Raw genomic sequence first — 18,724 nt, 5'->3', positions numbered from 1 at the left:
CTCTTCTAATAGTCTTTATTTTAAAGTCTATGTTGTCTGATATGAGTATTGCTACTCCAGCCTTCTTCTGATTTCCATTTGCATGGAATATCTTTTTCCGTCCCCTCACTTTCAGTCTGTATGTATCCGTAGGTCTGAAGTGGGTCTCTTGTAGACAGCATATATATGGGTCTTGTTTTTGTATCCATTCAGCCAGTCTATGTCTTTTGGTTGAAGCATTTAATCAACTTGTATTTAAGGTAATTATTGATATGTATATTCCTATTACCATTTCCTTAATTGTTTTGGGTTTGTTTTTGTAGGTCTCTTCCTTCTGTTATGTTTCCTGCCTAGAGAAGTTCCTTTAGCAATTGTTGTAAAGCTGGTTTGGTGGTGCTGAATTCTCTTAGCTTTTGCTTGTCTATAAAGGTTTTAATTTCTCTGTCAACTCTGAATGAGATCCTGGCTGGGTAGAGTTATCTTGTTCGTAGGTTTTTCCCTTTCTTCACTTTAAATATGTCCTGCCACTCCGTTCTGGCTTGCAGAGTTTCTGCTGTAAGATCAGCTGTTAACCTAATGGGGATTCCCTTGTGTGTTATTTGTTGCTTTTCCCTTGCTGCTTTTAATATTTTTTTCTTTGTATTTAATTTTTGAACATTTGATTAATATGTGTCCTGGTGTGTTTTCCTTGGGTTTATCATGTATGGGACTCTCTGCACTTCCTGGACTTGGTTGACTATTTCCTTTCCCATGTTAGGGAAGTTTTCAACTATAATCTCTTCAAATATTTTCTCAGACCCTTTCTTTTTCTCTTCTTCTTCTCCACCCCTATAATTCGAATGTTGGTGCATTTAATGTTGTCCCAGAGGTCTCTGAGACTGTCCTCAATTCTTTTCATTCTTTTTTCTTTATTCTGCTCTGTGACAGTTATTTCCACTATTTTATCTTCCAGGTCACTTATCCCTTCTTCTGCCCCAGTTATTCTGCTATGGTGTCCTCCTAGAGAATTTTTAATTTCATTTATTGTGTTGTTCATCATTGTTTGCTCTTTAGTTTTCTAGGTCCTTGTTAAACGTTTGTTGTATTTTCTCCATTCTGTTCCCAAGCCTTTGGATCATCTTTACTATCATTATTCTGAATTCTTTTTCAGGCTGACTGTCTATTTCCTCTTCAGTTGTTAGGTCTGGTGGGTTTTTATCTTGCTCCTTCATCTCCTGCATATTTCTCTGTCTTCTCATTTTGCTTAACTTACTGTATTTGGGGTCTCCTTTTCACAGACTGCAGGTTCACAGTTCCCGTTGTTTTTGGTGTCTGCCCCCAGTGGCTGAGGTTGGTTCAGTGGCTTGTGTAGGGTTCCTGGTGGAGGGGACTTGTGCCTATGTTCTGGTGGGTAGGGCTGGATCTTGTCCTTCTGGTGGGCAGGGCCGTGTCCGGTGGTATGTTTTGGGGTGTCTGTGAACTTAGTATGATTTTACTCTCTGCTAATGTTTTACTCTCTGCTGTTGTGTTTACTCTCTGCTAATGTGTGGGGTTGTGTTCCTGTCTTGCTAGTTGTTTGGCATGGGGCATCCAGCACTGGACCTTGCTGGCTGTTGGGTGGAGCTGAGTCTTAATGTTCAGATGGAGATGTGTGGGAGAGCTCTTGCCAATTGGTATTACATAGGGCCGGGACTCCCCTGGTAATCCATTGTCCTGGACTCAGCTCTCCCACCTTGGAGGCTCAGGCCTGACACCCAGCCAGAGCACCAAGACCCTGCCAACCACATGGCTTGGAAAAAAAAAAAAAAAATGAACAGATAGAAAACCCCATACCAAATGGGAAAAGCAAAACTAAACAGACAAAATCACACAAAAAATCATACACACACACACTCACAAAAGAAAAAGAGAAAAAAGGAAAAAAAAATTTTTAATTAAAAATAATAATAAAAAAATAATTTTTTAAAAAAGAGAGCAACCAGTCCAATAAACAAATCCACCAATGATAACAAGCTCTAAAATCTAAATTAAGATAAACATAAAAACCAGAGACAAATCAGATGCAGAAAGCAAACGCCAAGTCTACAGTTGCTCCCCAAATCCATCACCTCAATTTTGGGAACATTCGTTGTCTATTCAGGTATTCCACAGAGGCAGGGTTCATCAAGTTGATTGTGGAGATTTAATCTGCTGCTCCTGAGCCTGCTGGGAGAGATTTCCCTTTCTCTTCTTTGTTTGCTCAGTTCCTTGGGTTCAGCTTTGGTTTTGGCCCCGCCTCTGCGGGTAGGCCACCGTCAGGCCTCTGGTCCCTGCCCAAACAGGAGGGGGTTAAAGCAGCAGCTGATTAGGGCTCTCTTGCTCACTCAGGCCCGGGGAGAGGGAGGGGTACGGTAGTCACAATTGGAATGAGGGGCAAGCCTGTGGCAGCAGAGACCAACATGACATTGCAACAGCCTGAGGGTGTGCCATGTGTTCTCCTGGGGAAGTTTTCCCTGAATCTTGGGACCCTGGCAGTGGCGGACTGCACAGGCTCCTGGGGGGGTGTGGATAGTGACCTGTGTTTGCACACAGGATTCTTGGTGGCAGCGGCAGCAGTGTTAGCGTTTCATGCCCATCTCTGGTTTCTGAGCTGATAGCTGCAGCTCACGCCCAACTCTGGTGCTCGTTTAGACGGTGCTCTGCCTTCCGTGGGCACATGGAGCAGGAATCCCCTCTCCTCGTGCACCCCAAAACAGTGGTCTCTTGCCTCTTAGGCAGTTCCAGACTTTTTCCCAGAATCCCTCCAGCTAGCTGTGGCGCAGTAGCCCCCTTCAGGCTGTGTTCACGCAGCCAACCCCAGTCCTCTCCCTGGGGTCTGACCCCCAAAGCCCGAGGCTCAGTTCCCAGCCCCCGCCCACCCTGCCGGGTGAGCAGACAAGCCTCTCGGGCTGGTGAGTGCTGGCCGGCACCAATCCTCTGTGCGGGAATCTCTCCGCTTTGCCCTCTGCACCCCTCTTGCTGCCCTCTCCTCTGTGGGTCCGAAGTTTCCCCCCCTCCTACCCCTACTCGTCCCCACCAGTGAAGGGGCTCCTAGTGTGTGGCAACCTTTCCTCCTTCACAGCTCCCTCCCAGAGGTTCAGGTCCCATCCCTATTCTTTTGTCTCTGTTTTTCCTTTTTTCTTCTGCCCTACCCAGGTACATGGGAATTTTCTTGCCTTTTGGGAGGTCTAAGGTCTTCTGCCAGCGTTCAGTAGGTGTTCTGTAGGAGTTGTTCCACGTGTAGATGTATTTCTGGTGTATCTGTGGGGAGGAAGGTGATCTCCACGTCTTACTGCTCTGCCGTCTTGAAGGTCTCCCCCAATAATACAAATTTATGTAAATATTTTACTATTTGGAAATTAATCATAGATATTATGTTTACTTTCTTAACACATTATATTTGCTACTGGTATTTGTTACTGGTGTTGAGATGGAACATAAACATTTAGTGCTACAAACGTGTGAAACACTCTCTTTTATCTATTAGAACTGTTCATATAATTCAATATAGCACATCATTTTGAGTTTCAGTATTAACTGTTTCATCACCCTCCCCTTCAAGGTTGGTGGTTACTGGATAGAAATACCTTGCCTGCCTTATTTTCATTCCATATCATCATACGGGTTCTTGTCATGGTGCCTGGAAAATAGTGGGTGCTCGATAAATGCTGTCATTAAATAAATGAATGAAATTGGTGTTTTAGAGGCATAAAAATTGTGTAGAGTTGCTATAAATGTTCAAATTCAATAGTCTTATAAAACTGTCAATTAGTTATCTGTATCTTAGTGTACATCAAGAAGCAGCAAAAAACCCTGTAAAGACCAATACTCAAACTTAATCCCAAGCAGGTTATATGGCTCTATCCTATGTAACAAGAAGGATGTGGTCACTAAAGACCTTCCCTAAAGTTTGGAGTGAGACTTCCAGCTGTTGACACTTGTCGGGAAATAATGATTAAACTTAAAGTAATTGTTGATAGGGAAAAATAGAGCTAGTCTGCTTTCAAATTGGACCACCCCTTAGAGGGAGGCAAGTCATGGTCAAAGGACAGGGTAGGGGCTTCCCTGGTGGCACAGTGGTTGAGAGTCCGCCTGCCGATGCAGGGGACGTGGGTTCGTGCCTCAGTCCGGGAAGATCCCACATGCCGTGGAGCAGCTGGGCCCGTGAGCCATGGCCGCTGAGCCTGCGCGTCCGGAGCCTGTGCTCCGCAACGGGAGAGGCCACAAAAAAAAAAAAGGACAGGGTAGAATGAAGAGGGAACTAGTATGTATGATTTACTTTGTACCAGCAACTAAGCCAGGAGCTTTACATGTTAGTTCCTATAGTTCTCACAACAGCAATAGGAGTTAGGTAGTATTATTCCCTTTTATTAATGAGGAAACAGATTTCTCACAGCTGCCAAGTAGGAGTCCTGGAATCTAAACTGGGGCTGTAGAATCTAAAACTCTTTTTTTTTTTTTCACCGTAGCAGAGTACATGATTGTGTTTCACTCCTGTCTTAAATCCTTTCTAGACTAAGGCAGGGCACAAATCAATTATACAAATTATTCCCACCAGCTTTATTAGAAGTTACATCCATCTTAGCAGTGGGAAGAGTGAGTGTCAAGGAGGGTCTTCATAGTGGAAGAGCACAGACTTTGACTTGAAATGGACTTTGATCTGTATCCCTGTTCTGCCTCTTTCTTGAGCAAGTTAGTTAACCATACTAATCTTTGATTATATCATTTATGAAATGAAGATTTTCATAGAATTTCCAAATGGACAAGTACAATGCCTGAAGCAGAGAAGGCCTTCAAAACTGGTGGTTGTTTCAATCACTATTTAAGCAAAATAGTAATTCATACTTCTTTCTGGGGATGCTACTTAAAGAAGGACTTGCCATTAGAGCAGCACAGAAAAAGAAAAGGGCTATCTTCAGGGAGGGCTTAGTTGGTTTTATGACAAAGGGATATACCTCAAGGTATGGATCAGCTTAATGTAAAATGCCTTTGACACACAGTGAAATATGGCTTATTATATGGAATTTATATTTTTCCTTGTCATTTGCTTCATTAAAAAGTGATTGATAGGACTTCCCTGGCGGTGCAGTGTTTAAAAATCTGCCTGCCAATGCAGGGGACACGGGTTCAAGCCCTGGTCTGGGAGGATCCCACATGCTGCGGAACAGCTAAGCCCACGAGCTACAACTACTGAGCCTGCACTGTACAGCCCATGAGCCACAACTACTGAGCCCACATGCCACAACTACTGAAGCCCACGCACCTAGAGCCCATGCTCCGCAACAAGAGAAGCCACTGCAACGAGAAGCCTGTGCTTGCCACAACTAGAGAAAGCCCGCACACAGCAACAAAGACCCAATGCAGCCAAAAATAAATAAATAAACAAATATTTTTTAAAAAGTGATTGATAGCAGCTCATGCAGCTTAATAACAAAAAAACAAACAACCCAATCCAAAAATGGGCAGAAGACCTAAATAGACATTTCTCCAAAGAAGATATACAGACTGCCAACAAACACATGAAAGAATGCTCAACATCATTAATCATTAGAGAAATGCAAATCAAAACTACAATGAGATATCATCTCACACCAGTCAGAATGGCCATCATCAAAAAATCTAGAAACAATAAATGCTGGAGAGGGTGTGGAGAAAAGGGAACACTCTTGCACTGCTGGTGGGAATGTGAATTGGTTCAGCCACTATGGAGAACAGTATGGAGGTTCCTTAAAAAACTACAAATAGAACTACCATATGACCCAGCAATCCCACTACTGGGCATATACCCTGAGAAAACCAAAATTCAAAAAGAGTCATGTACCAAAATGTTCATTGCAGCTCTATTTACAATAGTCCGGAGATGGAAACAACCTAAGTGCCCGTCATTGGATGAATGGATAAAGAAGATGTGGCACATATATACAATGGAATATTACTCAGCCATAAAAAGAAACGAAATTGAGCTATTTGTAATGAGGTGGATAGACCTAGAGTCTGTCATACAGAGTGAAGTAAGTCAGAGAGAGAAAGACAAATACCTTATGCTAACACATATATATGGAATTTAAGAAAAAAAAATGTCATGAAGAACCTGGGGGTAAGACAGGAATAAAGACACAGACCTACTGGAGAACGGACTTGAGGATATGGGGAGGGGGAAGGGTGAGCTGTGACAGGGCGAGAGAGAGGCATGGACATATATATATACACTAACAAACGTAAGGTAGATAGCTAGTGGGAAGCAGCCGCATGGCACAGGGATATCGGCTCGGTGCTTTGTGACTGCCTGGAGGGGTGGGATAGGGAGGGTGGGAGGGAGGGAGATGCAAGAGGAAAGAGATATGGGAACATATGTATATGTATAACTGATTCACTTTGTTATAAAGCAGAAACTAACACACCATTGTAAAGCAATTATACCCCAATAAAGATGTTTAAAAAAAAAAGTGATTGATAATACATCTTGAAATTCATCAAAATTTTGAGCAAACTATTTTTTTTTTTTTTTTTCAGTACACGGGCCTCTCACTGTTGTGGCCTCTCCGTTGCAGAGCACAGGCTCCAGACGCGCAGGCTCAGCGGCCATGGCTCACGGGCCCAGCCGCTTCACGGCATGTGGGATCCTCCCGGACCGGGGCACAAACCTGTGTCCCCTGCATCGGCAGACAGACTCTCAACCACTGCGCCACTAAGGAAGCCCCGAGCAAACTATTTTTGAGAAAAATATTACAAAGGTACCTCAAGGAATTTGCCAATATAATATAATGTAAGTTATAATCAGTGCCATAATAAATGCAATGGAGAAGTCAAAACAGGGAAAGGTAATTCCAAGTTTAGAAGGTAATTCTAGATTTGGGGTTTTCTGGGTCTTAAATCATTGGAATGGACTCTCAGAAGCTAAAGGAATATGAGGAAAATAGAGAAAGGGACACCAAGACAGTTACCTTCCTATGTGGTACAAACATAAGAATAGTGACAGAAAAACTAAAATGTAGTATAAACTAAAGCTGGTGACAATGCTAAAATTTAATCATGACAAGTCATTTAAATGCAACTTTTAGAGTGAGAATTAAAACAAAGGAGTGATCATCTCACTGGTTGGGAAGCATACCGTAAAGTTAAAAGTTGAAAGAAAAAGTCATCATCATTCACTTCCTATCCTGTTTCTGTCATCTCCAACCCATGATGATCTTCAAATTGGAAAAGCAGAACAACAACAACACTAATAACAATAGTACTTTGTTATTGACACCATGCTTTTAATGCTTCTTCAAATCCCAGAGCAATTTTTCTGAAATCATAGTGGACAGAAATCATGAATTCTAATTCTAATTGGTGAAAAGTAGGACTGTGCCCTTGACAGTCCCTTAAATTAAATTACTTTGTATGACTACTTTTTAAATCATAAAATATAATAAATCAATAATAATAATAAAGTAGAGCCAAGAAGCAGTAGGACATAAGTAATTATAGACCACCTCCCCAAAAAACAGCTACACACAAACACTTAACACTAATGAAATTTAAACCGTTGCATCTGTCACCTATTCCCCAACTTATAAATGGACCACTAGGCAATTCTGTCCAGTTCGTCTTCAGCAGTTAATATCAATGCTTTCAGCTATTGACAGTGCATTTACAACTTAACGTGGCTAAATCATTCAGACTGGAATCCCACTCAAAATTACACCATGATTAAACAGTGTCTTGTAGTGGAAAGGCTCAGGCTTTAAAGACAGACGTGGGCTTGTATGCAGGCTTTCCAAATTATTAGCTGTGTAATTATAAAATAAGGATAATAGTACCTCCTTGTCAGTTATCATGGTAAATCAATGCCATAATATTTTTAAGGAAACATATTTACTGAGCACCTCCCATGAATCAGGTAGCCTACTATTTAATCTTCTAGGCAACTTAATGAGGCAGATATTAGAGTCAGGCTTTGAACTCAAATCTTAGTTCACATTTCGCATGCCTTCCACACCTTGTAATAAGATGCCTGTCATGTACGATGTTGTACGCACCAGATGTCTAGGGTTTTTTCATTTTGCATGACTAACACTTTATACCCGTTGAACAACAACTCCTCCAGCCTCTGGCAACCACCATTCTACTTTCTGCTTCCATTAGTTTGACTACTTTAGATACATCATATAAGTGAAATCATGCAGTATTTGTCCTTCTGTGAATGGCTTATTTCAGTTCTCATGATGTCCCCAAGGTTCATCCATATTGTAGCATATGACAGAATTTTCTTCTTTTCTATAAGTGAATAATATTCCATTGTATACATATACCATGTTTTCTTTATCCATTAATCCCTTGATGGACACTTAGGTTGTTCTTTCCTCTTGGCTATTGTGAAAATGATGCAATGAAAACGAAAATGCAGTATGTCTTTGAGATTCTGATTTCAGTTCTTTTGGATAAATACCCAAAAGTGGGATTTCTGGATCATATGATATTTCTCTTTAACTTTTTGAGGAACCTTCATACAGTTCTCCATAGCAGCTGCACCATTTTACCTTCCCACCAACAGTGAAAAGGAGTTCCAGTTTCACTATATCCTCACCAACACTTACAACGTTATTAATAACAACTCACTTTTGTAAAGCCTACCCAAAATATTTAACTTAATTTTTATAGAAACAACTCTGCTTTGTTTTACATTCATATTCCAGAGGAATATGTAATACTTAAGAGAGAGTACAAAATGCCAATAACAATTGCAAGTAGCATATTCAAGTTTGGAATAAAGACAACTGATCATTTGTAAATGAACAACTCAACTGGTAGGGGCAGAGTGGTGGGAATCTAGAAAGAGCCAGAAGCCTAAATAATTCATCCTTCCATGAGTATCAATGAAGTGTTTATAAAGAGAGTGGAAAGGATTACTCTTGTGAAGGTGAGTTAAGAGAGAGCCTTGAAATGAAAGGGTTGGACAAGATGACCTCCGAGTGTCCTTCAAGATCAAAATAAGCCTTTGTGGTAGACTAAAAATGATAGAACTGGATTAGAATTTCAAAGCTAGCATCAGGGTCATATGTTTAATAAGCCCTTGAAGGTTTTAATTGAGTATACAGATTTCATACCTTGCAAACTGACCCCTCCCCAGATTTTCTTTGAAGATACAAAGGAATTGTACAGGCTTTCTTCTAGTTTAAGAGGTTAAACCTCTATTTGAAAGCTGATGCGTCTAAAATGCACTCTGAGTAGGGTTCATGGCTAGATCAAGCATACAGAGATGTGGCTTCAAGTGCTAGCTCTGTTTCTGACTGGTGAGTAAGGCAGATTTTTCTGCAGTTCTGTTTTCCTTACAAAATGAGAAGATTTAAGAGATGATGACTGTGGCTTTGTCCAATCCTACAGTTTAATAATTCTATGATTTTTAATACTTTCTGCACTCAGAAATTTTGATGTGAAAATTGTTATGTATTTGGTAGCAGCTACCACCTGAAAGGTTTATCACTTTTTGCAACTCTGTCTTCTAGGCAGTAATCAGCCTGAAGTTTTCTTTTCTTTTACTGAAGATCAACAACTCCATTCCTGTAGCTACGTACCAGGCTGCTCTGTCACCAGTGTCATAGTCATCTACAATGAAATCCAGATTGCTCTAGTTTCTGCTTCAATAGTAATTTAGAGCATTTCTCTGCCCTCTCTGTTTGGCAATGTCACACATTAGAACGCTATACTCCAGTTCCTTGAGTATCCTGCTGTTGTCTCCTCATACAAGTCCAATCAGTAGAACTGTGTTTCAATGAGCATCCCTTCAGTCCTGGTGGTCAGGCAGCTTTCAAGGACTTTGTAGTTATTACTCTTTTCTTGTCATTTGATTTTTCAGGTGGGATGAAATTATTTCAAAAGGTAGGTATAATGTCAGCATTTGTTCATGTTTACATACCTGTTGAATATCAGACAGCACTGGTTGTTTTTGTGTGTGATTTGCTGTGGATTGGGTTTCTCTGCCACATTAGAGCTGTATTTTCTGTCAACTTTTCTACATATGTATCTCTTTCAATTCAATTCCATTACCCTTAGTCAATATCTAATGAAACCTTAAAGCAGAAATCCCTGGAAGTTTTCAATTTCATACCTCCAGTGGAGAACCTTAAACTGCCCACACGATCTATGCTAGAGATAGCTAAAGGAGCTCAGTTGTGTTTAGAGCTACTGAAACTGCACACCAAAATGCTAATACCACAAAGTGACCTATTGTCTGAGTACCCTTTAAGGACACACAAGTCCTAGGTGACTGTTACCACAGCTTCAAATGTTACCTACAACCTACTGAGTTTGAAGAATAACCCACATTCCCAAAGTCGTGATCTAACTGATATAAACTCATAGGACTCAGTTGTATCTGAAGATACACAAAAATGTTTGTATTAAAGAAGACGTGTCAGGAAACCCAATTTCTGTGGAAAATGGGTCAAGCAATTCAGAGCAGTCAATCAACCTTAGTACATAGGTGACTTACTTTTTAAGTCAACTTTTCATACTATAATGATCCTCATCACCTTGCCATTTTAATTTCCATGAAATGGGACAAGTTTAATTAACCTTGCTTGTAGGCTTAGATCTGCTCCAGGCTTTGATGCCAGTCCTGTTATTTTGCAGAAGAAGGATTGTGAATTTATTTTCATAGGCTAGAAGATTCAGAATATGGGTTCCACTCCCCCAGGTATTGCACTTCTTCATTTCTTTTTCTTTCTTTGAAAGATTTAGAGTAGCTTTCCTAGAACACTGTTAATGTCATTCTTGTAAAAGCATCTTGTCTATCAGATGTGGCTGAATGAATCCATTGCAAAAAATAAACCTACACAAAAACAGCAAACAAACATAGAGCATCATCTTTGAGAGTAATTTACAGAATCGTAAGAATATTACAGATAAATTTATCAATTGTTACATTTACATCTGTTGAAGTTTGATTTGTTGGAAATTACATGAATTGGATTCTACAGCATGTGTTTATTTTGCTGAACAAATTGTGTCCCAACAATCTATCCTGGATATCCAGAATCTAGCAGGTGAATTTATGCTGATGGTTTGTCTCTCCAACAGTGTTTTGGCACATCTAAGTACTACTTTTAGCCCCAGGAAAGGATTCTAATCTCTAGAAAAGATTTTAAAATAAAGCCTTGCTAATATTCACCTCTGTAGGCACCTCAATTTGGCTAATATTTCTGTTTCCTAAAAGATGATTCTATTTTAACGTTGCACATGGAGGAAGAAATCCTAGTTTAATAATTTGAGATTGTGTTTTTTTCTGACAGAATTCATTTGCTTTCACTTTATTTATTTATCAGTGTATTTATTGCTTTGGTCCTTACACAGTTATCTTTTACCAGCTGTGTAAAACATTATACTGAATGTTAGATATTGCATGATATTTCAAGGAAATTTAACTTGAGCAATTATTGATTTCATCCAGAGTCTGGTGCCTCTGTCAAGAAGTTAATGTTTTTTTAAAGACAAAATGACTTTATAATCTATAATTATTTTCTTATCAATTACAATTTTATGATCTCCTGATTAGCTGGCACTTGGTACTTAACTTTACATTTTAGCTCTGCAGGGTCCTTTTAGACATTATTATTGCAAAGAAAATCAAAAATCAAAGTGAATTCTTAGTATTATACTTGAAGCAATAAGGTGCAATTGCTGAAACAGCAGCCAAGCATTGTGCTATAGAACTAACTCACAGCTTGGTGCCCAGTCCCTGCTGAGAAGGAAATGTAGGGGAACTGGCAGAGTCTTACTACATCTGCTCCCTGCTGCTAATGAGCTTTAACCTGTTTCATTCTTGTTATGCTTACTGTTTAGATATTTTGCTTGCAAAATTAATTCTTTAGCTGCGAGAACACATGAAAGAGGATATGATTTATAAAGTAGGGCTGTTTACAAATTAAAAGGTATCAGCAAGGGAGATTAGAGGCCATAATGAGTGATACGGTTACTTAATATCAATTCAAGGGCAGACGCTCAGGTGGTAACACTGGAATTGTTTCTCAGTTTCTGTAATGTAGGCTCCAGCTTCAGGAGGTATAGTCTTCGTTTTGCATTGTGCATCTACACCAATATGCTTTACATTTATCAAAGAGATTTAACAGTAGTTTTTTGCTTTGAAAGCTTCCTTGGTCCTCTAAAAAGTGCCAGAGTTTTAGTGATGTGTAGCCTCTGCAAACAGTCAGCTTTCAGCAATAGTATTTTATTATAGTCAAGAACTAATGAACTACCTATGCCCAGCTCTTGTAACCTATGCCTAATCACCCAAACAAAAGCAACAAGAGGGCTTCCCTGGTGGCGCAGTGGTTGAGCGTCCGCCTGCCGATGCAGGGACACGGGTTCATGCCCCAGTCCGGGAAGATCCCACATGCCGTGGGGCAGCTGGGCCCGTGAGCCATGGCCGCTGAGCCTGCGCGTCCGGAGCCTGTGCTCCGCAATGGGAGAGGCCACAACAGTGAGAGGCCCGCGTACCGCAAAAAAACAAAACAAAACAAAAAAACCACCTTTTTAAAAAAAAAAAGCAACAAGAACTCAGAGAATAAATAGGCCCTGAGATTATTGTTAATGAAATAATAATGTCGTTTTTATAGCTATAGACTCTTGCCATTTTAACTTTCACACATTCCTTTGCTCCTCACCTTAACTTTCTAAAGCAATCATATAGGTATTGTTCATTTTATAGATGTAGAACTGGAAACTTGAAAACGCATCTTATTTATCATAAGTGGATGAAAATTCTCAATGGGTCTGTATAAATCAGCACACATCCTATCAATTTATAATAGTATAAGAAGTAGGATGGGAGTAGGATGGGAGTATAAGTATAAGAAGTAGGATGGGAGTAGGATGTTCATCTTTAGATTTGCAGTGTCATCCTCCCCACTCTCATTATTGTCTTTGTCAATAATCATCCACAAAGCTATCCTACTTCTTGAAGAGAAGCCAAATGTATTAGCTTTTCAGCCAAAACTGCACATTATTTTTGGTAATAACATGGTTTGAAACATTCTGCAAAGAAAAGCAGGTTATTCTAGTACAGCATTTCTCAAACTTTTTACTCTTGAAAGTAAGAAAAAGTTCTTGCAGATGTCCAGTTGTGGGCTGTATTCTTTTTATTATAGTGTTACTTGTACATGTAACACTATAAAACTAGCTATGAACTCCTCTACCTGTAGCTTTTTATCAGCTATACAACAAAAAAAACATAAAGGGTAAATAAAAATAAACCTACAAAACCAGTTAAACTATAATTAACGCATCGCTTTATTGTGACACATGCTGTAGTTAATTTTAAAATTATATAATTTACACAAATATATACATCTTTATTTAGAACTATTATTTTAATAATCCCAACTGATTAATAAAAAATATCTTTAAACAGATATCCTATTATATATTTCTACACACTGCTAATGAACTACTACAAATTAATACTTAAAAAGTAAGACTCGTAATATATCTCCTAACCAAATAAGTGCTGACTCCTATGGTTTGACTTCTTTTCTGGCTGGTATAGCTATACTGCAATGTGACAGGTAAGGACTCATTTCTCCCACTATTTCTATGTGAACCACTATAAAACCTTCTTTTGAGCAGAATGTCATGATATCATTTGGCCTCTACTTGGCACTAGGGCATCATTTATGTGTTAAGTCCACCTAAGTTCTCTTCCTATTAGTGTAAGACCCAGTAGTACATTACTGTACTGCAATATTAATTTCTTGATGTCAAATCATAATCTCAACTTACTAAATGTTAGGAAGCTAAAGTTTTATTCTATTAAAATATTTTTAACGGTGAAATTTTACTACAAAGCGGAGTTTTGTCCTTATAATTGACAAAAGACTCTGAGAGCAATAATAGTGAACAAGAATGACTGCAATAGTCAGTGCCCGTGTTTGTATGTGTCAGTGGCAAATGAGCATTTTAACCGTTGGTACTCTTTTTTTTTTTTAATTTACTGAGTGCAAACATTTATTGGGTGCTCAAGCCTCTGTTTGCTGTCAGGGATATTAAAGGAGAGAAGACACAAACATCACTTTCAAAGGGTGGAGTCTAGTAGGGTAGATAGACATGTAAACAAACAATGGTAGGGCAATGCTGGCAAGCCATAATAGAGATAGGAATTAAGTGATGCCCAGAGTCCCAGAGCAATTAACACTGTCTGGGGGGAATACAGACTGGAGCAGGGATTCTAAAAGCAACACGTAACTGTTGGTACTTTAAATGTTCACTGGCATCAACACAAATGTAAACATAGTCATAAATATATGTGGCAGTATCCAAATATAAGGTGATCATGTAGACGAATCTAAAAATGCTTCTGTTATTCTCATAATGATGCTGAGATGGGAATTGGTGTTATCCCCATTTTACAAGTGAGGAAATTGAGAAGGTAAATAACTGTCCTAAGATCACACAGCCAGTTAAGTGGTGGAGCCAGGATTCAAGCCCTAGTTGTCTGGTGAGTATCGATGTTCTTAGGCATTGGAGGTGACAACTGGAAGAACAGTAATGTCAGCACAAGTGCATTCATTAGTTTGTTAAACGCACATGCTTATTTTGCTATGTTCCCTTTTTTAATGGAAAATACGTAGAAAAGAATTTTTAAAATTACTTTCAACTGTGGGCACACTAATATATTATTATTTTTTTACTAAAATAAGGTCCAACTTTTTCTTTTTTCAAGAAAATAAAGTAAGCAAATTTATTATTTGACTAATCAGGCTTTGTAGAACTCATTGGGCAAAAATATATGTGTGTGTGTATTCTAAAATCAAGTGTCTTATTTCAAAAGGCAACCCAAAACTGAAAAGAGGCTCTGGGGTTTCTTATACTGATTATAAATATAGCAATTTCCATTTGAGAGTATACTTCAGAGTCTTTCTCAGAACTACCACTTTTTAAAATAAGTTTATTTATTTGTAAATTTATAAATTTATTTAGTTATTTATTTATCTTTGGCTGTGTTGGGTCTTCATTGCTGCGCATGGGCTTTCTCGTTGTGGTGAGCGGGGGCTACTCCTCGTTGTGGTACACGGGCTTCTCATTGCGCTGGCTTCTCTTGTTGCGGAGCATGGGCTCTAAGCACGGGGACTGCAGTAGTTGTGGCATGCAGGCTCGGTAGTTGTGGTTCGTGGGCTCTAGAGCGCAGGCTTAGTAGTTGCGGCTCGCGGGCTTAGTTGCCCTGCAACATGTGGGATCTTCCTAGACCAGAGCTCAAACCCATGTCCCCTGCATTGGCAGGTGGATTCTTAACCACTGCGCCACGAGCGGAGTCCAGAACTACCACTTTTTAAAGCCATTCATTCATTGACTTGTTTACTTATTCATTCGACATTAAAAAAAAAACCAACATGTTTTCTGATTATAATAGTAATGCACATTCATTACAGAAATTTGGAAAATCCATTAGAGTACGAAGAAGGAAATGAAAATCCCCTTCTTATTTCTGTGCCCACAGCTAATGACTATCTCATATTTTGGTGCCTTTTCCTTCATAAAGATATCCCCAATGTGGGCGGGCCCCTCAGGCAGGCTTGCTTCTTGCCCCTCAGCAGGACTCAGCACCTGGTCACCACCCCTCAAAGAAAATCTACCTTTACAAAGTATAAGAGAAAAATAAAATTTTGCTGAAGTTTTCGGGAGGAGGCAGAGGAGAAGGACACAATATGTACTGCACAGAAAAACTCAATAGAGAATCTGCGTTAGACATCTGGGTTCTTTGCCATGCCCCTAATTCCTATTAACTGCCGACTGCCATAGATCCCTGCCCATATTTAGTCCTGCTGCACAGAGCCGGGCTTGTCCTCAGCTCCAGCCTCTCTTCTGTCTGCATCCTCACACAGATCTCTCCACTCAGTAAATGACTCATCTCAACACCTATCTTTATAAGCCAGCAGGGGTTTGCAAGAAACATGCATTTGTTGGCTTGGCATTCTTTCCTTATAACAGATAATTTTTTTCTGTCTCATTCAGATATGTATGCATGTATATATGCACACATGTGTATGCATTTTTAAAAATTGTACCTGCTATTCTTTGAATTGCTTTTTCTCCCACACAATATATTTTATTTTCCCTTATAATTAAATTTTCTTTGCAAACATGGTTTTTAATAGGTTATCTATAAAAAAATTTCACTATCTGATATACTATAATCTATTTGACCAGTACTCCACTGTTGAATATTTTGGTTGTTAACCATTTTTGCTATTATACATAACATTACAGTAAACATCCTGTATATCTCTAATTATTTCCTTTGTGCACATCTCTATTTTATTAAATTTCTAAACTTGGAATTTGAGTCAAATTAAGTGAGCATTGGGAAATTCGATATAAATTGCCTTCCAGAAAAGTGTTAGCATGAAACATTCGTTGAGGACTTATTGAGTACCAGGCACCGTGCTACCTGCTGAGGATTCAGAAGTATGTAAAATGTATTCTCTGTTAATGAAGAGCTTGTAGTTGACTCTTTGTTTTAATTAGATGTTAGGCCTCTGCTACTTTCTCTAAAAAGTCTATCTGAATTTCCACTCAATGAAATGGTTGAGAAGCTGCTGGCTCTGGTCCTAAATTTATTGCTTAAATATATATATCAAAAAAAACCCACTCTAATTCTTGAAGCCAAATAAACTTTCATATGCAATGTTTGCCAGCATCTAAAACTGTGGGCATATAAAATAGGTCTCACTTTATCCCCCAAATTATGTTTTTTTAAAAAATGTATTACTGTTTATTTATGGATTGAAAATTATTTTAATTTGATCTTGAAAAGGAAACCATTGTTTTGTTCATGTAAATATTATATATGAAAACTACCATTTTAAAACTTGGTTACAAATGAATGGACATATGTTAAACCCATGGACTTTGAAGTTTCATCAGAAATGTACTTAATACTTGTTTTCTCAAGTCTGGACACAGTAAACATTTACAGGCCATTTTGAGGATTACCAGAATGCAAGGGATATAAGGAAGGGTGGACAGAAATGCATTAACCTTCTGGGAAAGGCTGAATAACAGTGATTTCCCAGATTAGTAGAATAGTAATGTAAATTGGCAAATATAATTACATTTAACCCTATGAATAGAACTTTAAGCCAAACAGTCCTTACTGCCAATATTTTTAGGCAGAATCGAGTTATATGTTGTCTCTAATTGTCTCTTACAAATGTAGAGGGACAGTAGTCACATTTACATGTCACATGTCATCTGAAAAACATGACGGTCTGAATTTGGTAGTTAAAATAGACTATTTTGTGCCATTAAGGTTGCTAAATAATCTAAATGACAATAGACTCCTTTAAAGACCTTAAAATGATTGAATGATGGTATGCTAAAGAAATTTGAAAGGCTAGGAAAGAAGATAAACAATGGCAAAGGTAGGCCTAGCAATAGCCATGCTTTTAGATGCCCCTCTCCTTCCTTTTTTTCCACTTTAGATAACTAAATGGTCCTTATTTTTCTAAGTGTGACAGCACTTTTCTTAGGCCTGAATTGGAGATAGTTATTTTAAGAGGACCTAAAGAACATAGTAGTAAGAGTTAAGGATAAAGGCAGTTTTAATTTAAACAGCTCTACCACAATGATATACACAATACCTTACATTTTAAAAGGGGTTACCATACTCAAAAGGAAAAAAAAAAAGAGAAGAAGTATGTGCGTGTTGTGTGTACAGTGGCTTAGACAGAATGATTATCATTTGCTCTCTGGACATGAACTCCACCTTGGCCTTAAATTCTTTTATTTCTTCCCAGAGTTGAAATGCCAGTTGAAGGCATTGAGAAATTTAAAGTGACCGATTTAACAACCTTGGACAAAGAGAACATGTCTGAAAGTTTGTCTCAATGTTTGACTTGACTTAGGAGAGTTTCTCTGAGACTTCTTTTCTAGACAGTACCCTAGCACCTTGGGCCAGCAAAATGGCCTTTAAGCTTGAATGAACAAGGTATTTCTTTTCCTGTAGTGCAAAGCCTCACTATTTCATCTTTTCAAACTCTTTTACTGCACTCAGTGTGGAATTATATTGACAAGGGTAGAATTTATCTCCTAGAGGAGAATGCTGTGCTTCTGTTAAGTGCTAATATAACATTTATGTGTTGGTACCCTAATAAGAGCCCCAGCTTACCTAATGAAAGTTGAAAGCAAACAGTACTACTACTCTCTGAGATTTTATTATGACTGAAGTGACTGCAGTTTGAGGCAAATTATCCCTATTTTTGTTCCCATATCAAAAACAGAGATGCTAAAGCAATTGCTACATGTTTGGTGTAGAATTAGGTTCCACTCTCATTAATCTACAATGAAGAGCATTTTTCATGTAAACAGCTCACGAAGGTCAGAGAGAAGAGCTGTTTCTGTGAAAAATGCCTGTCAATAACTTTGTGAGTGAATTTTGAAATAAAGTGCCTGTAACCTGTCATTATTCCTTCCTCTCAAAGTCGAGAGTGAGTGGATGAAAATAGAGCCTGTGAATTGAAAGCAGGGTGAGTGTTATGGCCTTATCGACTTCAGGTAAAATGACTGTTTTAACTTGTTATTATTTTTCCATTCAGAGGTCAGGCAGTGTACAGTATTACCAGCATAGACTGCAGTGTAAGCAAATTGGTATACAAAAAGGCTAGTACCCACACTCACAAAGGAGAGGAAAGTGTAAGTCACTAATATCAAGTGGATTCGTGATCTCTACAAAAACGAAATAACCAACAGTGCTTTGAAAAAGAATGGCGAA

At 38.8% G+C, this 18,724-nt stretch overlaps 1 protein-coding gene across 3 annotated transcripts in view; it reads left to right on the top strand.

Annotated features, from left to right (window-relative positions):
• LOC132518933 (uncharacterized) overlaps window positions 1-18,724 on the top strand; it is a 262,084-nt gene that overhangs the window by 142,687 nt on the left and 100,673 nt on the right. Inside the window, exon 6 of one of the 3 annotated variants that reach the window (XM_060147015.1) lies at window positions 5,037-5,351. The exons of the other annotated variants lie outside the window; for them this stretch is intronic. Within the exon in view, the coding sequence (XP_060002998.1) occupies window positions 5,037-5,043 (7 nt within the window). The 3' untranslated portion in view covers window positions 5,044-5,351. Of the gene's footprint in view, window positions 1-5,036; window positions 5,352-18,724 lie in introns of those variants that run through there. 3 annotated transcript variants of the gene reach the window in all.

This window comes from Lagenorhynchus albirostris, chromosome 1 (genome assembly GCF_949774975.1).
Source record: "Lagenorhynchus albirostris chromosome 1, mLagAlb1.1, whole genome shotgun sequence".
Classification (NCBI taxonomy): domain Eukaryota; kingdom Metazoa; phylum Chordata; class Mammalia; order Artiodactyla; family Delphinidae; genus Lagenorhynchus; species Lagenorhynchus albirostris.
The sequence above is the reverse complement of the archived record's forward strand: the minus strand, read 5'-3'. Positions and strand labels throughout refer to the sequence as shown.